At 36.4% G+C, this 22,982-nt stretch overlaps 1 protein-coding gene across 2 annotated transcripts in view; it reads right to left on the bottom strand.

Moving 5' to 3' along the window:
* Positions 1-8,804: 8,804 nt before the first annotated feature.
* The window catches only part of LOC107715474 (switch-associated protein 70-like), a 15,096-nt gene continuing 918 nt past the window's right edge, over positions 8,805-22,982 (bottom strand). The window contains exons 2-12 of one of the 2 annotated variants that reach the window (XM_016521629.1): positions 19,251-19,391; positions 17,178-17,351; positions 16,860-17,087; positions 16,508-16,654; positions 15,378-15,486; positions 15,114-15,295; positions 12,203-12,310; positions 11,272-11,438; positions 10,975-11,173; positions 9,630-9,726; positions 8,805-9,543 (exon numbers count right to left, since the gene is read on the bottom strand). In XM_016521629.1, coding sequence (XP_016377115.1) covers positions 9,425-9,543; positions 9,630-9,726; positions 10,975-11,173; positions 11,272-11,438; positions 12,203-12,310; positions 15,114-15,295; positions 15,378-15,486; positions 16,508-16,654; positions 16,860-17,087; positions 17,178-17,351; positions 19,251-19,391 — 1,671 coding nt within the window. In that variant the 3' untranslated portion in view covers positions 8,805-9,424. The remainder of the gene's footprint in view (positions 9,544-9,629; positions 9,727-10,974; positions 11,174-11,271; positions 11,439-12,202; positions 12,311-15,113; positions 15,296-15,377; positions 15,487-16,507; positions 16,655-16,859; positions 17,088-17,177; positions 17,352-19,250; positions 19,392-22,982) is intronic. The other variant, XM_016521630.1, reaches the window with a different exon arrangement.

Genomic DNA, 22,982 nt, shown 5'->3' with positions numbered 1-22,982 from the left:
AGCAGCAATTCAGTACAAACGGCACATACTTCTCAACTGTCGGTATGCTTTTAGTTAACTACCTTAATAAGAGCACCTTAGGTTAAACAGCACTGGCACGTGGAAGTAACTCTATCAGCCCCTTGAGTACCGTGGATTGTCACAGCCACAGTAATGCAAGAATACATAAGTGCCATGAGACAGGACAGCACGCTTGCAATGTGCTGACCAAATTGTGGGTTTGACCTGGCTTGCCCTGATGTACCAAAATGTAATTTTGGTTTACTCTGTATTGAACTTGACAAAAATCATTTTGACAGAGGCTTTAAATGTAGCTCCTCTGCAGATATTTCAGCACTGTCGCTCTCATTGGCAATTGTCATCAAGCAAAGATCAGCAACATGAAATGCTGAATCTGAATCCATGAGTCCAACTTAAAGCTACTGATGAATGATATCCACTACAGTCTTTAAAAGCCATTTAAAGCATTCACGGTGCAACGTTAAAGTCGGCATAAAATAAAAATTCATCCATGCATGCTTTTTTTAATTTGACTTCATAATATTTAATCAAAATGGCATAACTGGATGAAAACGTCAGACTTCTCTCTAGTGACATATACAGGACTTCTCCATTCAGTCTACTTAAACCCGCTCCTGCAAGCTCATGTTCAAGAGAGAAAATCACTCACTGCTCTTAGTAGCCCTAATAAGGATTAATCTACATTTTATTAATATAAATAATGAAGAATGTTATAAGCAAGTTGTCATAGAAAACTTGGCTATTTCTACAAATATACCCCAGCGACTTAAGACTGGTTTTGTGCTCCAGGGTCACATATAACCATTGGTATTTCAATGAAAAGTAGACCATGTTGTTCTTTCTTTATATGTGGTTTTATTTCATTTTAAGATGTAAGATGTGTTATGTGTCACAGCAGTTAAATCTGTGTCTATATTGCATGTTCAATCCTTAATATCATTCATATTAACAGGTTAATATGTGTTTTATCCAGGAATATATGAGTTTGGAAATTTTAGAAAATTGCTTTATAAATGCATTACACTGTAACTAAACCCCTTAGATTTTATTTGACTAAATCTACTGTAGATTTAGTCGACTAAAACGAAAACAATTCAGATGACTAAAATATGACTCAAACTAAATGGAATTTTCCTCAAAAGACCATGACTAAAACTAAAGCATAATTTGCTGACAAAATTAACACTGGCAGACATTTGACATCTCCAGGACTTTTGTTATCAGAACAAAATGAAATTCTGCTTTTCATTGTTAGCTTTTTGTATAAAACATATTTAAATTTTAAATAAGGTTTTGTGCTCTTGCTACTGTGTGGATGTAAAGATGTATAGCAATAAAGTAATAATTCATAAAAACATTTGCTTGGTTTGTGTTGGATGTATAGAAGACTACATAAAGAATATAGAATGTAGCCGCTCCACATAAGTGTAAATGTTATGTTTACACAAAAAATACAGTATTTTAATATAAAGTAAATTCATCAAAATTGATACCTGTGATTAGATAATCAAGGTAAATAATTAAGAACTATGATTTTGTCAGTCCTACATTAGAGGGTTAAAAAAAAAACGTCTTGACCTTATTAAAAAACAAGACCAAATTCTGTGTACATCATTCATAATTTCTTACATAAATTGTCGCATTGAATTGAACGAGGCAAATTACATAAGAATAATTAAGAACAATTTGCATGGAAATTCATTCACATTCATGAGAGGACATCCCAAAAAGAGACCAGCACTCTCCAAAAAAACATCAACATTAATAAACCATTGCTACTCAATAGAAGATCTGTGCAAAACAAAGAGATTACCAAGATCGACATTGAAATTCTGAAATCTCGAAAATAAATTCAAGGTTCTTGTGCGACAAACAGATGTTACAGTAAAGGCATGCTAAGTGTCAGTACTTGCTTCTCTCTTCAGTTCTCAATAGACAGATATGTCTCTGTAGAGGCCAGGACAGTTCAAGTTCGTCATCAGTTGGCAGCTTGTATAATTTGATACACAGTGTGATTCAGCCCATTCATTTGGTAATATGTGCCTTCATTGAGGAAAAACATGGAAACAACAAGTCTCGCCTTTCTTCCGGGATTCTGAATAGGATATCTCACTTAATGAAAAGTAAGATGAAACGTCTACAAATCCTTGTTGGACACACCTAACGGGTCGCATCTAACCATCAGAGCCAAGCGGTCTCACTTGCAGTAACGGAGGAGTAAAAGAGGCCACAGGCGCCTTTGAGGCGAGACACTGCAGCGCCTCTCCGCTCCGAGAAAAAAAGCTGATGGGACTGAGGTTTGCAAGAGCATTGGGGATGTGCATGATGTGGGCTAGTTGCTCCCTGCTGACTTGTATTGAGAGCAGGTGTCGGCCTGGCAAAACATCTGGACTGGAGCTCTCTCACAATTCCCTCCAAATATAGATGCCTCCCGGAGAGGGAAGCAGCTGAAGAGGGAATGCTTGGAATGGGACAAATGGGATGCTCTGGAGAAATTGCAGTTAACTGGCTATCACGGGAGACTTATGAATCTGTTGGATGTTTCAGTGACTGAAGTCACAACAGTTCGCCTTCATAAATGGTTTAAATGTGACCTCTTTCCATGCAGATTGTTAAGAATTGTGAGCTTATATAAATATGAACCATTCTTCTCCATAAAACAGATCAACATTTTATTTAAAGGATTACACCTTACTCTTTTGGAGGTCTATGTAGATTGATCACAAGCGGTCGTTGTTTATTCCGGGCACTAATACTGGCTGGTCATAGTTCAACTTGAATTTCAGAGCACATCCGACTGTCTGAGATCCTTCACATTCTTGTTGGCAGCCGCCACACATGGCAGATGTTCTTGTCTAAACACTAAAGTGTTTGACTGCTCACAAATCAGCAATGTGAACAATGCAAGTGTGACAAAAGCATGCAGAATGGGGATTACATGTAGACCGAATGCAGGTGGCACTGGCGTGCAGAACACACCTGTCCCAAAGATAGGTCACGTCATTCCACTTCCTGTTACCAGAAAAGAATCAACAGCACATTATATGCTCAATGCCGTCACGTTAGCACCCTATTTAGCTAGCTGGTAAATAGCTGTGGTTTGGTAACGTTGGCTTATAGAGCGCTGCAGCAATGACGTGTTTTTGTAGGCCAACCTTGAAGTTAGCCTCACCCTCGACAAAAACCCAGTAGGATTTTTCCATTGGCTTTTGGATGATGAGCAAACAAGCTCTGTGACCAACGAAAGTGATTTTAACATGTTTTGTTCATCATGATCATCTTCACAAATCAACACAACTTTGAATTTAGAAGCCTAAATACAGTCGCCAGAGGTAAAAACCTAAACGTAGCCCAAGTACAAACTACACCACCTTCAACGACAACACATTTCAGTCTTTATTTAAAAAACAAAAACACTTTTTATGAAAATCGGAGTCAGAATTAGGAGTGTAACTGTTCAGATTGCTCACGGTTTGGTTCGGTTCACGGTTTTAGGGTCACGGTTTCTGTTCGATACGTGCTATGTTCAGGGAATAAAGGACTATGGTCAAATAAAAATAAAGAAATAAGAACAAATAATCATACTACAGGCAACAGCACAAATAAATTAAATAGAGCAAATGTACAAATAAAATAAACAGTGCTTTTCAGATTTTTCAGGTGTCTAACAGTAATTTTCAGGTACAGCACTGGAAACTAACAGTGCATATTTCACTGTATAGCCTAAATTAAAGATCAATTTTTGTTTAAGTTCCAAAAGCTATTCAAGCTATTTTTTCATAGTAGCACGCAATAGATTTCAGTCGCAAATGCACTGCAGAGCCCTGATTTGTCAGTTCAACAGCAAGGCTTATGGAAGGATATTCCAGACAATTTTCAAAAGGAATTGCAAATTGTATTTTCAATTGCGTTTTCCACATGTGGACGCATAAATTGTCTTACGTGTTATGAATTTAATAATAATTTATGCATCTAGCAGACGCTTTTATCCAAAGCGACTTACAGTGCATTCAAGTTACACATTTTTTACCAGTATGTGTGTTCTCTGGGAATCGAACCCATGACCTTTTGCGCTGCTAACGCAATGCTCTACCACTGAGCCACAGGAACATTATGAGCCTGTTATATTTAAATAGCAATATTAATTACCACCTCTTACTTTTTCACTCTCTCTGCGTCACGCATATAACCGGACAAAACTCGTAATTCCTTTAGCATTTGAATTTCCGATGCCTTACCTGTCAATCAGTGTCTCATTTCTGGGTTTTGGCTTACAAAAAGGTGTCAAAATGTGTACAAAAAACTTTATTGCTATTGTTAGGGGAATAAAATGGCATTAGTTTTAATCTGTGCATGCCATGTAACAAAGGCACATTAGCAAAAAAACATCAAGGATGTTGGGTTATGCTTAATGCCACCCTTGAATGGGTCACACCAGCAAAACTAGAAAAGGTTGGAATCGCCAGTGTTGGGGGATGCTAAATTCATATCAAAGGGCCTAAACAGAGTCCCAAAATTATCCAAAAATGTATGGACCTGGTGGATGGATGCACTTTTTTGGGCTTCAAAATCTCGACCACCCATTCACTGCCATTATAATTCTCGGAAGAGCCAGGACATGTTTTAATATAACTCCAATTGTATTCGTCGGAAAGAAGAAAGCCATATACACCATGATTAACTCTCCCTCAAGCCATCCTATAGGAATATTATTTACATTCAAATAAAAGAAAAATCCATATTAATAAAGAACTAATTAAAGGGATAGTTCTCCCAAAAATAAAAAAAATATATATATTTTTTTTTAATATAAATAAATAGAAAATGAATAAGAAAAATTTCTTTCTAAAGCTACTTTTTGTAATATATATTTCATGCTTTTCTCATGTAACACAATAAAGGTTTTACATTTTCTTTTGTAGGTTATTTCTCAGCCAAATATCATGTGTGATTAATATGCGATTAATTAATCACCACATCGTGTAATTAATCAAATAACATTTCAGTTTACTTTTGATTTTGGTACTTTGGTCCTGGATGGTCTTGGTCTTGAAACAAAACTAGTTGAGAACCACTGACTGCTCAACATACAAAAAAAATGTCTGCTTGTAATTTGTGTTTGTCCAAAGCCTTTATAATGGCAATGACCTCAGCGCAAGTAAAGCTGACACGTCAAGGCCTGTTATCCATACCAGCTCTGGCCTAAGAATGAACTGTTCCCTTTCATTTGCATCACAGCAGTTCTGAGTGTGACTTTAGTGTCACGGCTCCAATGTCTAACATTTGTTTTGTTAAAACCCACAGATGATCTCAGCTAATACAACAATCTCTGCCGGTATTATACGTTAAGAATTGCACATGGGCTCTCTTTTCCCGCCCAGAGCCAGAAACAAAGACACAGCGTAACGTAGTCCTGTTTGTTTTGACACTCACTTGTGAAGACTAGTGTCTATTGCATGTCTTATGTTACATTGTAAGGGCATGTTTTCGGGAATCTGGTTTCTCAAATGTTCTAATTTGTCAGCATTTATGGAATGAGTTTCAGTTTCTTTTCTGGAACAACAAAGTTCAAAGGAAGTTCAGCACATAGCCTTGATTAATTAACTTAGATCTGAATCTGCAGATTTGTCAGTTGCATGGGACTAGCTTGAATATTTTAAACTATTATATTGTTAAAAATACATTAACTTCTAATATAGCACATTTATGCTAGGCTTCATTCCCAAAAACTTCAGAATCTATTACTAGCATAATGACTTAATCCAGAATAGACTGACCTATACAAACATTTTGGACAAACACAGCCTTAAAAAGGATTGTTTACTAAATGTAAAAAAGACTGCTGGGGACCAAACAACATTGGACCGCAATTTACATTCAAGGTATGGACAAAAGGATTCCCCAGAAGAAAGTGAGTCATGCAGGTTTGTGACACATTTTTCACTTGGGTGTGAACAATTCCTTTAAAAGCTGTTCACTGGAATCGGTGTGGTTGCAAGTCACATGCTAACAACTGTATCATGAGGTGACTCATGAACTTCACTGGCAGTCGCCACAGTGTGATTGCTATTTCACAATTATAAAAAAATGTCATGTATAATAACGGAATAACCAGCGAAGAACTACACTACCCATGATCACAAAGAAAAACTGTCCAATCAGGAGGTCAGGGTTACCAATGAAAGAAGCAAACGAGCTCAGAAGCACTGTGAATGACACACTAGCCGGGTTTCCCTCCAAAATTGCGAATTTAACTTATGCGCAAAATTGGAATATCGCACAAAACATTTGCGAACAAGCACCGTTTCCATCCAACGAGTCAACGAGAACAAAATCATCACTTCCTGATAAACTGGCACTATACATCACTAAGAAAAGTAGACAGAAATACTTTGATGACAGACTTTGCTCGAGCATTTCCGAATGACCAAAACAACATTTCAGATGCTGTGAATGAGATCGGTCCGCTGGTTAGTCGGGTTATGCAGTCACATAGCGCAAAGTCACATTACTTTTTTGATGCGCTTAGAGGAATTTATTCGCAAAATGCATTTCCATCTCCCATTATTCGCATTAACTCTTTTTCGCACACGTCAAAAACCACCTCAAGCGAGCGTTAAAAGCTTTTTTGCAAATTAAGGCATTTTTATTCGAAATTCAGCGTTTCCATCTCTCGATTCTGATGCGATGCTTCAAAATGCGCATAAAAGCAGGGTGATGGAAACCCAGCTACAGTTGGTTTCCCTACACGCCAACTAATATTTAATACACAATACTTGCATAGTCAACATTTTCTGGAACAACAAAATTGTTTTTTGTATTAAATATATTATTTTTATACTTACAATATATTTTAATCTTATAAACAATGTCAAAAGTCAAGCGATAGTTTTATGTAGTGCAGCATATTCAGATATTTTTTTTTACATTTATCAATTTTATCATTACATCTATCAATTACTATAATGTGTCATGAATTAACACTTCATTTAACCAAAAAGTTAAGTATTCAGTCTTGTCCTTTGTTTTGATTAAATTCTGAGCTGGTTGATTTAGTTCATCATTTAGTTCATCGTTTGAAAGGAAAAAAATGAATGGTTTAGGTAGGTGTGGCTAACTCTTAACTTTTATAAAGAATATCTCTTTGGATTTGAGACTTTAGTCTTTGCAACTTTACAGATCTTCTTTATGCACCAAGAGCTTGTAACACTCTAAAGAGAAAGGAAAAAATGAAATCGCATCATATGACCCCTTTAAGTATTCAGTCTTGTCCTTTGTTTTGATTAAATTCTGAGCTGGTTGATTTAGTTCATCATTTAGTTAATCGTTTGAAAGGAAAAAAATGAATGGGGTCTGTAGGTTGCTGAAAGTGAGTGGTCACATGAATTCTATGGAAGTGTAAACAAATAAATAAATACATGGCCATGTATCACATCGCAAGTGTAAAAGCACTGTAGATGGATCCTATAAATCGCTCAGTGAATTTCGCGCGTCTCGACCACTTTTTAATCATGTCTTTGAAAGTTTGTGGCTGCCACAATGATTTTTAAATTATTATTATTATTATTATTAATATTGCTAAAGTTTGTGGCTGCCACAATGATTTTTAAATTATTATTATTATTATTAATATTGCTTTTTACAAGTTTTATGTTTAAAATATACTGCAATAAGCTTACTTGCAATTGTAAATTCGATCTTACAGAGTGCCATCGCAAATATTTCAATGTCTCTGAGCCAATGTCAGTTATTATGTCCAAAAATAGGTTATTAAAACATACCTCATCAAGGGATAAGTCACACTAAAAGCATTGGTAAAAAGAAAACTGCTGCTGTTGTTCTAAATATCAGTAACGTTACGGCCAAGCCAAGGCACGAGAGACGATATTCAATGAACATAATTGATATTCAATAAACAAAAGAGATAATATTGAGGAACTTACCTTTTTTTAGACAGTATTACCACTTACATTGTCTACTTTTACGCCGCCAAGGTTCATAGTTTTAAAACCAGTATCAACCGTCGCATCGTCCCTGCAGCAGCGATTCAAACAGCAGTGGAGTTTTGTTCGCGAATGAATCAGTGATCGAATGTACCGGTTGAGTAAATGATTCAATGATTCACTCATAAAGAAAGCCTCTTTGTCGCCCCCTACTGGTGGATAGATGTAACCTGCAGAAAGAATCGCTGAAAAACATGTGGGACAGTAACTCTTTCTGCAAGTTACAATGCACTGACTGACAGTCTGTCTGGAATGCGGAACGCAGAAAAGCAGTGATAAAATTTGATTTATTAAGGCGCCAGATATTTACAGTGTGCCCTATATCAGGCTACTTGGACCGTTTGGTTTTCCAACTTATAAATCCATCAATCCACCCGTAACAACTGTAGGTAACAACTCTAGTTGTTGTGACTGGTTATGGTTATGGTTAGTTTTTGGCGTCCTGCCTAACAACATCCACCAAATTAAATTAAATGAAAAGAAATTAAATAAAGCACTGTAATTATTTTATAGCACAATAATAACAACAACAAAGACAATAAAACTAGTAAAAAATAAATAAATAAAAAACTCACAGTATACAGTATGGCACTATCAATGCTAAGGTCATGTGTTTGATTCCCAGAAAATGCATGAACTGATTAAATATATACCTTGAATGCAGTGTATGTTGCTTTGGATTAAAGCATCTGTCAAATGCATACATGTAAAAAGCTATCAATATATTAAAATAAATTCATCCTCATTGACAGATTCTAGACAAAATGAACCACATCAATCCATCATGAACTACGTGATTTATTCTTTTATATATTTTCAAACAAGTTGAAGTGAAAAGGCAAATGTTGAGCTAAACGGATTATATATATGCACTGCTGAGAGTAACACAGTTTCATAGTTACATATCTTTTGTCTATCGGTGGTGACTCTAGTCTCCAGAAAATGCGGGTATGAATCGGTCCTCTGTGTTTATCTGTGTATCAACAAGGACATCTAGTGGACACAGTAGGAATCAGGTGCACTGATAGCACTAGTACCTCCAAACTACCTTTGAGCAGTTACTTTTCACATTAAAAATTGAATATACTTGAAATTACTGAAGTTAAATGATAATAATGTTACATTTCCTAAATGTGTTTTAAAAAAAACAATTTATAAGTATAAAAATGTGTGGATGTCACTTTTTATATTAATTTGATAACTCACAAACAAAATAACACAATCAACTGCACATCATTTATCTGCTAATGTTCCATTAAAAGAGCACATGATTAATAAATAGTTGAATAAAAACACATTTTAGTAACAACAGATTAAACCGGTAACACGAGTCAAGATGATGACTACCTGGCAAACACAAAATAAATATACACAAATAAAAGAAATGGACGTTTTAGATGTTATTGTGCATCATGTGATCTATTCTTGTTCTCCTGCCAAATCCTCTCCATCTCATCCAGCTCTGTTTCAGTGAACGCTGCCTGTCCCCAGTTGGTCATTCTGGTGGGAGACTTGTTGCCTGAGAAATTCATGAAAAACATGAATCTGGTGCTTTTGGGAATGGTATCTGAGAAATGGTATTTGAGAAAGTTTACACTCGGTCACCTGGTTGAATGATTTGAAGTAGGCCCTCATGTTTAAAGACTTTGTGCTTCCAAGTCTTTGTTTTGTTAGCTGCCCGTTCCAGTTTCTTTGTAACAACCTGAAAAACAATAAAAGTCACTGAAATTCTGATCATTTACCTTAAAGGTATAGTTCACCCAAAATGCAAATTTGCTAAAAATGTACTCACCCTGAGGCCATCCAAGACGTAGATGAGTTTGTTTCTTCATCAGAACAGATTTGAAGAAATTTAGCATTACGTCTCTTGCTTACCAATGGATGCTCTACAGCAGGGGAGGCCAACGTCGGTCCTGGAGAGCCACAGTCCTGCAGAGTTTTGCTCCAACCTTGATACAAACTCACCTGCCTGTAGCTTTCAACTAACGATTAGACCTTGATTAGCTTGTTCAGGTGTGTTTGATTAGGGTTGGAGTGAAACTCTGCAGGATTGTGGCTCTCCAGGACCGACATTGGCCATCCCTGCTCTACAGTGAATGGGTGCCGTCAGAATGAGAGTCCAAACAGCTGATAAAAAACATCACAATAATCCACAAGTAATCTACATGAATCCAGTGAAGTGAGAAGCTGCATGTTTGTGATAAACAACTTCATCATTAAGATGTTTTTAACTTCAAATCTTAGATTCTGGCTAAAATACAAGTCCCCTATCCATAATATTGTTTTCTCCAGTGAAAAAGTTGTCTCATTTGAATCAGGAAAGAAATATGCATAGATCAAGCACTGTTTATAAGGGTGAGAGGGCAACAGGGCATGGACTGAGGAAGTGTTATTATGCATTATGGACTCGTATTTTGGCCAGAAGTGATGGTTTAAAATTAAAACATCTTGAATGGATTTGTTTCTTACACACACACACACACACACACACACAGCTTTTCACTTCATAAGACGTTAACTGGTGGACTATAGTTGTGTGGATCACTTGTGGATTATTGTGATGTTTTTATCAACTCTCATTCTGACGGCACCCATTCACTGCAGAGCATCCATTGGTGAGCAAGAGATGTAATGCTAAATTTCTCCAAATCTGTTCTGATGAAGAAACAAACTCATCTACATCTTGGATGACCTGAAGGTGAGTACATTTTCAGCAGTTTTCATTTTTGGGTGAACTGAAGTAGTTTATTGCATATAAAAGAGGAAACAACAACACTTTCACTTTCAATGGCTGTTCTATGTAATGAGATGGACATCTGTGCTAGTGAGTAAAAGAAGCTAAATTAAACATGTTGGAAAGCAAAATATACTAGAAAAGGAGAATGTTGATTTGACAAAGCAAACATTATAAAAAATCCCTAAACACACTTTTTCAGTATGAAACCGCTACCTTGTATTTCTCTTGCGCTCCCTCTCTCTGTCTTCTAAGAATCTCCAGCTGCTCCTGTGCAGCCTGCAGGGCACGTTCCTTCTCTGCCCGCTCCCTTTCCAGCTCTTGTTTTTCCTTCTGGGACTGGGTTAAGATTTCTTGCTGCTGCAGGTGAATCTGCTCTAATTCAAGCCTCTTGCTTGCCTCCTGTTGTAGCAGCCTGCAAATACAACACACAAATGTTCTGCATAATGCGGTGGCCCAAAACATTGACTACTGGATGTGTATACTGAATGTTGTGTGTTTGTGCACCGTCACCTGGCCTGCAGTTTGCTCAGGGCTTCTTCATCCTCTTTGGCCTGTCTCTCGTCGTCTAATGCCTTTTTCAGTTGACGGTACACGTCTTCCAGTTCCTGCATACGCTGCCAGTACTGCTCCATTTCATTGGCCTTTTCAACCACCTGCTCTTTCATCTGCATTCGAGCCTAAGAAGCAATTTGACGTTTTACATTACATCAGGCCTGTTTCACACATACTGCATATGCAGCACAACTGCAGACTGGTGTTGTGCTTGATTTCACACTAACAGCCTTTCTGCAGAAATTTGACATTTTTCTTTCTTTTACTAGAAAGGAACTTAATGCCTCAACATGTTCACTACAAAAAAATGAGATTCATCACAATTAAATACTAGAATCAATTGACACCCTAAGTTTCAACAATAAAAAGTTTATTTAAGGAATGTGGATGATCAAATTTATTACAAATGTTTAATTTTGGCAGCAAGAAAACAAATACCTTCTTTACATTTTATTATTACCAGCAATACATCTAATTTATGAACGGATTATTCAAAGTTTTGGCCACTTACTCATCCCACAACTGTTTTAAAAACTCACTCTTAAGCCATATTACCCAGGTTGGTTCATGCAATGCATTGCCGTGAAAGTGACATTAATTGTGATTAAATTTGAACAGAATGGGTCACAGGGGACGCATTTAAAATGCATGTATACCAGGTGGAAACATAAATGCATCTCAGCTAATAACTTGTGATTGATTACCCAAAAATGCTCTTTAATACCCTGGAAACAGGGCCTCTCTCTCTCTCTCTGTCTCTCTCGATCGATCGATATTGCATATAATATGTGCGTGTCAGGGATTCGCTATTAATATGCGGGAGACTCCAGGACCTTCCAGGAGAGAGGTGAGATGTCTGTTAATGGGACAAAGTTAATGTTGTCGTTACCATTTTCTCTTGCTCCAGGTCTCGTCTGTATTGGTCCAGTAGCTCTATTTGGGTCTGAAGTCTTCTCTGTTCCTCCAAATCACCCCTGCTTGATGCTTCCTGCAGTTTCTGCCATATACAGACATTACAAATGTTGACAGCCTGAAAGGCTTCTGTGAGCCAGACTGAATCCCAAAGTACAGGTAGAAAAACATTAAATAACAATTAGACTTCCTTCACTGTATAAGGTAATATTAATAACGCTATTGATTTCAACAAAAGCATTTCAATTCTTCCCTGAATTTGTAAAAAAAAACAAAAAAACAAATGCACATTTACAATAATGCACTTACAGTAGAAGTATATGAGGCAAGGCATTCAGCATTATTTAAAAGCAGAAATGTGCAGCTTATTAAAGTGCTTAATGTCATTGGGAAAAGATGTTGCAAAGTTGTCTAGTATGCATTTTTTCATTATCATTGTTTGTACAGTGCAAACGTTTCCAAGTTTAGTGGCTTTGACACAGGAGATGCTTTGACAGGCGATAAAGTACAGCTTAATGAAAGAACTATCCCTTGAGACTGAAGATATCAAACAGGAACTAGTGACCGTCAAAACCACCCGCACACAGAAAGTGTGGCTTCATTGCTCAGGAGTGCTCTTTTGCAGGTGCCCTAACATTAAGAATTTGCATAAGCAAAGCTGTTTTTTAAGTTATATTTTGGGGCTTTTTTTTTTTATTTGACAGGACCGTTGAGAAGAGCCACTTGAAGCCACAACGCTATGGCTTCGACAGCAGCTTTAACAGAATTTTTTTTCTAGAAATATCTTAGTTAAGAGCTCAGTAGGTTCTGTAGCTTTCTTTTCACTGTCAAACAGGATTCCAAGAGTCCAAAAATGTAGCATGAAAACTAATTAAAGGTTGAAAAAATATAGACAGGGATGTGAAACTTTCTTGACACATTACTAACAGTGTGACCCTTACTAATAGTGTGCTATAAACAGTGTAAGCGAATGAAAATGAACCAAAAGGGGAACTGACAGTGAAAAGAGAACAAAATGAAAACAATGTTTTAATAGAGAGGTACTGCGACTTTCATACCTCAATGGTAACTCCCCAGTTTAAAATAAGCTTTTGTTTCCACCCATCTGAAACACCACTACACTTTCCACTAAATATGCATATATGAGTTGTGCTCTTAGCAACTCTTTCTGTCCATCAATCACACAAGTGATTCTGCTGTTGATTAAGACCATCTTACCATCGAAACTCATTTCACAATGGACACTTTTCCTAATTATTCTCAACATGCTGCCATTTTTTTCTAAATATCTTGTATTGAAAGCTATAGCAGTGCCAAGTATTGTGTCCTTGGAGGCAATCGTTGTGTTAGCAGCATTGGTTCATTTTAATCTGACTCAGGCTCAAACATATACGGCTCTATTACAGCTATCTTTAAAACATACGTCACAGGGCATGAATACGGTGTGATTAAGTTCAACAGTCACAGCAGTGGCCGTTTACTCAGATTTCTGAAAGAGGTAAAATGAAGCGTTTGTGACAGAGATTGAAAATGAGGATGGAAAATGATCACTTTTACAAAAAATGAAATCTATTTTTTTATGCAAAAAATTTGCATAAAATGCTAACTTCATAAGCTAACTTCCGGAAACATAATATGTGACCCTGGACCACAAAACCAGTCATAAGGGTCAATTTTTCGAAATTGAGATTTATACATCATTCATTTTAATCTGACTCAGGCTCAAACATATACGGCTCTATTACAGCTATCTTTAAAACATACGTCACAGGGCATGAATACGGTGTGATTAAGTTCAACAGTCACAGCAGTGGCCGTCTACTCAGATTTCTGAAAGAGGTAAATGAAGCGTTTGTGACAGAGATTGAAAATGAGGATAGAAAATGATCACTTTTACAAAAAATGAAATCTATTTTTTTATGCAAAAAACTTGTATAAAATGCTAACTTCATAAGCTAACTTCCGGAAACATAATATGTGACCCTGGACCACAAAACCAGTCATAAGGGTCAATTTTTCGAAATTGAGATTTATACATCATCTGAAAGCTGAATAAATAAGTTTTCCATTAATGCATGGTTTGTTAGGATAGGACAATATTTGGCCGAGATACAACTATTTGAAAATCTGGAATCTGAGGGTGCAAAAAAATCAAAATAAAAATAAAAATCGATAATTTTGACTCATACAATGTTTTTTTGGCTATTGCTACAAATATACCCCAGTGACTGAAGACTGGTTTTGTGGTCCAGGGTCACATATAAAGATCTAAAAATGCATTTCATGACACCTTTAAATGCATTCAGTCTGGTGCTCATTTCTAAGGTTTTACACAAGAAATAAATTGTGTTTTTGTGAAGAGTCATCAGAATGTCCTATGCTTGCATATGTAGTGTTGTTTGGTGATACAAAAAGCAAAAATTTAGACACTGGAATGCACTTCTTGGCATGCTTTATCAGCAGAGACAATGGTAAAATCAGACCTGTGCAGCCGAAGAGGCATGAAAGACCAACAAAGACAAAAAGCAGGTATAAACATTGGTACGGAAAGATTTACTGACTGAGAAAATCCTGAGTAGTGATGCCCAAGTTGCATCTTTTTTGTTAGACAGGACTCATTATTGCGTGGACCACTCTCTAAAACTCACTAGTATCGTGTAATTTACATAAAACTCAGAGATGATCATGCTGATCCATGTTGATAGATGGCAGTGCAGCGTCAGTGTACCTAAAGTACACAATAAACAGCAACGCTACCACTAGATATAGAACTACTACATGTACCTTTAATCCAACATCTCCAATAGAGATACTACTAAAATAGCTTGAAATAAGACGTTTTAGCAGGTAACTTATATCTTTCGGTGACTCAAGGAAGGCCACGGTACCTTGTTCATGGCCTCCAGCTGGGCCTGCTTGCTCTCGTTGGCCAACTGCAGCTGTCTCATTCTGTTCTCCATGGTCTCCTTTTCAGCTTTTATCCTGTTTCTCAGCTCCCTGCGTTTCTGTCTGGATTCTCGGTGTGGGGAGGAAAGGCCCTGCCTTATGCGGACGATGCAGTCCTGGATGGCTGTATAACGAGCACATGGAGTTGTGGATATACAAATATTTCACAGCCATAAGTGTAAACTTTGTGTACAGATGTTTAATACCTTGAATCCACTCTTGTTTTGTCTTTTTATCCGATGCACTGATCTCGAAACTTTTCTCAACACATTTTATAATAAAGAGGTTTTTCTTTCCATCCTTGTCTGGTAAGGACTGCAAAGACAGAGCGATTTAGATATTTAAAGGGACAGTTCACCCAAAAATCTAAATTCTGTCAACATTTATTCACTATTATGTTGTTCGAAGCCTGTATGTTTCCCCAACGTAGCTCTCATTTCTATTCAGGCTTTCATTCATTTCAAAATATTTAAATGTAACACGCAGTGATCAGACATGAAACATGAAAGAATGTATTATGTTGTCGTACGTACATATTGAGGTGCCAAGTTTGAATAAATCTAAGTACAAAAAAAGATTTCCTAATGATTTTTGGTGGATAACAACTTAAATGGATAGTTCACCCAAAAATGAAAATTCTGTCATCATTTGCTCAACCTCAAGTTGTTCCAAACCTGTATTGAAGGTGAGTTTCTTTCTTCTGTTGAATATAAAACAAGATATCTTTAAGAATGTTTGTAATCAAACAGTTGACTATGTTACTATGGAAGTCAGTGGCTATCGTCTAGTGTTTGGTTGCCAACATTCTTTAAAACATCTTCTTTTGTGCTCAACAGAAGTATTAAAACTCATACAAGTTTGGAACAACATGAGGGTGAGTGAATGACGACAGAAGACAGCAAATGACAGAATTTCCATTTTTGGGTGAACTATCCCTTTAAATTTTGGCCTTTTCCTCTCACAACACAATCATACGACTTGTAATTTAACGCATAAGTCATATGGGCTATTTTTTATCGTACTTTTAGGTGCTTTTTTCATTTGACAGCCCCAATACTCATTGACTTTGTATGGAAAAGGGCAGCTTGAACATTCTGTTAAACATCTGCTTTCATAAGAAATCATACAGAGTTGGATCAACATGATATGAAAGCGTAATTTTGCCAGAGAATAAAAAAATTAAAAAGGTAATTGAGGGAAAAAGTCTGAATTGTGAGATAAAAAGCTGTGGCAGAAATAAGCTTCCATTACATGAGGGTGTGTAAATTATGTAATGATGAATGATGAAATGTAAACTTGATTACTAGAAATACTGTAACAGATGTTCTGGTTTTACCTCAACACAGCAGTTGCGATCAAGCGAAATACATCCCTTCTGCTCTATGAGGTCTTCACTCACATAATAGGACATGTAATTGAGATGGAGCTCAAACCACCGCTCTGTCCAGTTCTTCCTCTTATGGCCTTTTTTCATCATATAGCCCTTTTTGAATAAAAAACAGCAAGTTAATCACTTGTAAGGGATATCTGTTTATTTCTCCAGTATTCTAGTGTATATTTACATTGGCTTGTCAGTGGTCTTTGTGCAACTCATTTAACTGACAATTTTTAAACACTTGTCTCTGTCATGTACAGACAACAGCAAACCTGGAATGTCCGTATTAAAATACACTGACACAGACTCCCACCTGCTTAATAACATCCATTACAAGTTCCCGATAGACCTCATTGATGCCCATGGAAAGAGTCTGAGGGTTTATGCCCTTGGTGAAATGGCCCATGCCAATAAGCTCAATCAGTTCCCAAGCATTCAGATGTTTTTTCTTTGCACTGAGATGCATTTTGTAGTCTTCAAACCTGCCCTCGTTCCAGCTGCAACCCATTGCTGCAAACAGCTTGCGCAGGAAGTACTCGAGCTGTTACAATAAAAACATACGGCGTCATTTCCAATTGATATTATGTAATTAGAAAAAGATATAAAAAATGGTAAAAGTACTATAACCAACCTCCTCTATGACAATTTGCAGCGGATATTTATCTTCAGATAGATAGTTGAAGATGCACCAGACCTTGAAGGCATCAACCCCAGAGATGAGCAGATGTTTGCCACTGATGTGCTTTGGTGCAGATAAAGTCCAGCACATCTTATTCAGCTCGTTGAAGTCAAAGTTGGCCTGGATCTGCAATTAAAATACTCCAAATGAACCTAATTTAAGGCTACAATTTCACATCTTTTTGCAGAATTCATATGCATAGGCATAAAGTGTGTCTTGTGTTGACTAACTGCAAGGCTTTTGATTTGCAGAAGTTTCATACCATGCGGCAAGTAAGGAAATCTGTGAACACGGGCAACTTTATCGTTTAGCAGTCACTATACTGTATTTGACCAAAGAATGCCACGATTGACGAATCAGAATCAAACATTCCAGAGCAAAGAAACGTGCAGCATTTTGTCCAAGCAATAATAAAAGGACACATTTAATTTATAATTTGTCTTAAATCTCATTTTGTTCAAAACAAATCGTGAATCGTGAAATAAAAATCGTGAATCGAATCGAATCATGAGTTGAGCGAATCGTTACATCCCTACCTAAAACAGTATGAAATTTTAAACACTCACTTAAGTCTTATTAAATGTTCACTTCCATTTTCAATAGGAGACAGATAAAAGAAATATTAATATCTGAGAAACAAGTCTCATGCCCCATGAGTCACAAGTGACGGCCCATGGACATGAACTTCCCTACAGTCGTTTTAGCATTTTATTCCAGAGGAAATGATAAACATCTATTCATGTTCTTTTACATATATTACAAAAGATTATAGATTAAAATATAGGCTATTTGACAGTTTTCACTAGTTCATTAAATGAGCTCATAAAAAGCGGCATACATAGCCTAATAATAATTATAAAATAATTAATAAAAAGCTGTTTAATAACGTGCAATATGTCACACCACAGGATATATCAACATATGCTTATTTAAATACAATAATTAAAATGTGTTCCCTAAAACAATGTTCAACCAAACAACAAGAGCTTTGTTAAAACTGACATGAATTGTCTGCATGCACAACATAAATCTTTGGCCACATGCAGCAAACATTATGAATCTGCAAGTCTTTGTTAAAACATGAACAGGCTTAATCTATAAATAGAAATGAATGTAGAAGTACATGTCAGATGGCATCTGTCAAGCCATGTGTAAATATAGCAGGCATTGAAAACATAAAAAAAAAAAAAAAAGATTTCCTGTATGTTCTGCACTGCATTCAAAGAGAGAAGAAAATGGCAAAATAGGTCTCATCTTTAGTATTTACAAAATTATTATTTTTTTTGGACAATTTTCCAATGTGGTGAAAATATTAATGAATGACCTAATTGATGAAATAATACAGTGGGCTCCAAAAGTTTGTGAGACCACTAGTGAAGATGCTTCTACATCTGTATTTTTCTATATTAATATATTTTATTTTGCCAATTATGCAATTTGAGTTAAACTAAAAATGTACATGAATTTCAGAGCTAGAAATTTTTAAATATTGCCCTTTTGCTTTAATGAAAGGATATTTTTTTCCAGCAGCAGACTGTTTAAAGAGCATCTTAAGTCACATGATCAGTGACAAATTTACTTATTTGATTAGTATACATAAATAGTATACATACATTTTTACCCTTTGTGCCATAACATACATACAGCACATTTATTTATTTTATTTTATTTCCAATTTAAATTAGATTTCGAATCCTAGATTTTGGACCCCATTGAATGTCTTGGTCCTGAAAAACAGACAGATATATATTAAAAAAAAAGAATATGCCTATGTGAGTCACAAGATATAATGTTTAACCTTATTCCAGACTCCAGAGGAAATGATAAACGTCTATTCTTAGACAAAAACTTGTGCTGCTGATGGCGAGAGGTATACTGTAATTCATTCTGTGACATTTCTGATAGGGCTTTATTGGGACAAGAACATCATGCTATTATTGTCATCTGGTTACAGTCATCATAGAACTGTTGAAGTGAAATACAGCAATAAGGCTGCACTTTGATAAGAGACAGTGTATTTATTACCTTATTAAGTATGCACATGTTTAGGTAGGGCATGTATCCTTGTGTTGACACTGGTCCTTCGTCATCATCTTTAAAGTGCTCCTCCAGGGCTGAAGTGTTATGAGGGATTCTCAGTATGGTGCACAGGTTGTGAGACAGCACCTACAGTACAGAAAGACAGACAACAACCGTAGGCCACCTGGGTTCAATGACTATGCAAGAATAGATCAACCGTGGCCAAAAGTTTTGACACACTTGACTGAATATATGCTTAAAATGAGTTTTGTAGACATGTAAATGACATGTGAATGTAATTATAAAACTAATTTTAGCAATAAAAAAAATCAATACTGAAATTTTAGTCAGAGTGGATGGATAGTGATGAAAAAGCATTCTGCTTTGTATAGAAGACAATGTTGATTTATTTAGTCATCATTTTGATTTTCTTATTAATGTGGAAAAATACTAAAGATAAAGGATCTTTCGTATCTTTAAAGTTGAAAAAAATATCCAACTTTGCATAAAGTGATAATCTAAAATCTAAGTTTATTTCAGTTTCTCCACTTCAGTGCACATACATCTGCATACACCCCTGAGAAAGTCTTGCAAGATCTGTTATTCAGATATTTTGTAAACAAGTAGTCTGTGCCTCGCTTTCATATGGAAGCCCGTTTCCGCCACTGAATAAAAAATAAAAGAGGTAATTGCGACTTTTTATCTCACAATTCTGACTTTTTTTCTCAGAATTCTGACTTTTTTTCTCAGAATTGCGTGATATAAACTCGCAATTGTGAGTTAAAAAGTCATAATTGCGAGACATAAAGTCTCAATTCTGAGAAAAAAAGTCAGAATTCTGAGAAAAAAAGTCAGAATTGTGAGATAAACTCGCAATTCTGAGAACATATCGGTCTTTTTTCCCCCCTCAAAATTGGACTTTAACTCGCAATTGCGAGTTTATATCACGCAATTCTGAGAAAAACAGTCAGAACTGCTAGAAAAAAAGTCAGAATTGCGAGATATAAACTCACAATTGCAAGAAAAAGTCAGAATTGTGAGTTTATATCTCGCAGTTCTGACTTGTTTATATCACGCAATTCTGACTTTATAACTCGCAATTGTGAGTTTATATCTCGCAATTCTGACTTTATAACTCGCAATTGTGAGTTTATATCTCGCAATTCTGACTTTATAACTCGCAATTGTGACTTTATATCTTGCAATTCTGACTTTATAGCTCGCAATTGTGAGTTTATATCTCGCAATTCTGACTTTATAACTCGCAATTGTGAGTTTATATCACGCAATTCTGACTTTATAACTCGCAATTGTGATTTTGTATCTCACAATTCTGACTTTATAACTCGCAATTGCGACTTTATATCTCGCAATTCTGACTGTATAACTCGCAATTGCGACTTTATATCTCGCAATTCTGACTGTATAACTCGCAATTGCGACTTTATATCTCGCAATTCTGACTGTATAACTCGCAATTGCGACTTTATATCTCGCAATTCTGACTGTATAACTCGCAATTGCGACTTTATATCTCGCAATTCTGACTGTATAACTCGCAATTGCGACTTTATATCTCGCAATTCTGACTGTATAACTCGCAATTGCGACTTTATATCTCGCAATTCTGACTGTATAACTCGCAATTGCGACTTTATATCTCGCAATTCTGACTGTATAACTCGCAATTGCGACTTTATATCTCGCAATTCTGACTGTATAACTCGCAATTGCGACTTTATATCTCGCAATTCTGACTGTATAACTCGCAATTGCGACTTTATATCTCGCAATTCTGACTGTATAACTCGCAATTGCGACTTTATATCTCGCAATTCTGACTGTATAACTCGCAATTGCGACTTTATATCTCGCAATTCTGACTGTATAACTCGCAATTGCGACTTTATATCTCGCAATTCTGACTGTATAACTCGCAATTGCGACTTTATATCTCGCAATTCTGACTGTATAACTCGCAATTGCGACTTTATATCTCGCAATTCTGACTGTATAACTCGCAATTGCGACTTTATATCTCGCAATTCTGACTGTATAACTCGCAATTGCGACTTTATATCTCGCAATTCTGACTGTATAACTCGCAATTGCGACTTTATATCTCGCAATTCTGACTGTATAACTCGCAATTGCGACTTTATATCTCGCAATTCTGACTGTATAACTCGCAATTGCGACTTTATATCTCGCAATTCTGACTGTATAACTCGCAATTGCGACTTTATATCTCGCAATTCTGACTGTATAACTCGCAATTGCGACTTTATATCTCGCAATTCTGACTGTATAACTCGCAATTGCGACTTTATATCTCGCAATTCTGACTGTATAACTCGCAATTGCGACTTTATATCTCGCAATTCTGACTGTATAACTCGCAATTGCGACTTTATATCTCGCAATTCTGACTGTATAACTCGCAATTGCGACTTTATATCTCGCAATTCTGACTGTATAACTCGCAATTGCGACTTTATATCTCGCAATTCTGACTGTATAACTCGCAATTGCGACTTTATATCTCGCAATTCTGACTGTATAACTCGCAATTGCGACTTTATATCTCGCAATTCTGACTGTATAACTCGCAATTGCGACTTTATATCTCGCAATTCTGACTGTATAACTCGCAATTGCGACTTTATATCTCGCAATTCTGACTGTATAACTCGCAATTGCGACTTTATATCTCGCAATTCTGACTGTATAACTCGCAATTGCGACTTTATATCTCGCAATTCTGACTGTATAACTCGCAATTGCGACTTTATATCTCGCAATTCTGACTGTATAACTCGCAATTGCGACTTTATATCTCGCAATTCTGACTGTATAACTCGCAATTGCGACTTTATATCTCGCAATTCTGACTGTATAACTCGCAATTGCGACTTTATATCTCGCAATTCTGACTGTATAACTCGCAATTGCGACTTTATATCTCGCAATTCTGACTGTATAACTCGCAATTGCGACTTTATATCTCGCAATTCTGACTGTATAACTCGCAATTGCGACTTTATATCTCGCAATTCTGACTGTATAACTCGCAATTGCGACTTTATATCTCGCAATTCTGACTGTATAACTCGCAATTGCGACTTTATATCTCGCAATTCTGACTGTATAACTCGCAATTGCGACTTTATATCTCGCAATTCTGACTGTATAACTCGCAATTGCGACTTTATATCTCGCAATTCTGACTGTATAACTCGCAATTGCGACTTTATATCTCGCAATTCTGACTGTATAACTCGCAATTGCGACTTTATATCTCGCAATTCTGACTGTATAACTCGCAATTGCGACTTTATATCTCGCAATTCTGACTGTATAACTCGCAATTGCGACTTTATATCTCGCAATTCTGACTGTATAACTCGCAATTGCGACTTTATATCTCGCAATTCTGACTGTATAACTCGCAATTGCGACTTTATATCTCGCAATTCTGACTGTATAACTCGCAATTGCGACTTTATATCTCGCAATTCTGACTGTATAACTCGCAATTGCGACTTTATATCTCGCAATTCTGACTTTATATCTCACAATTCTGACTATAGCTCGCAATTCTGACTTTATATCACGCAATTGCGACTTTATAGCTCGCAATTGCGACTTTATAGCTCGCAATTGTGATTTTATATCACGCAATTCTGACTTTATAACTCGCAATTCTGACTTTATATCTCGCAATTCTGACTTTATATC

The sequence above is a fragment of the Sinocyclocheilus rhinocerous genome, unplaced genomic scaffold (assembly GCF_001515625.1).
Source record: "Sinocyclocheilus rhinocerous isolate Xijiao unplaced genomic scaffold, SAMN03320098_v1.1 scaffold539, whole genome shotgun sequence".
NCBI lineage: Eukaryota > Metazoa > Chordata > Actinopteri > Cypriniformes > Cyprinidae > Sinocyclocheilus > Sinocyclocheilus rhinocerous.
The sequence above is the reverse complement of the archived record's forward strand: the minus strand, read 5'-3'. Positions and strand labels throughout refer to the sequence as shown.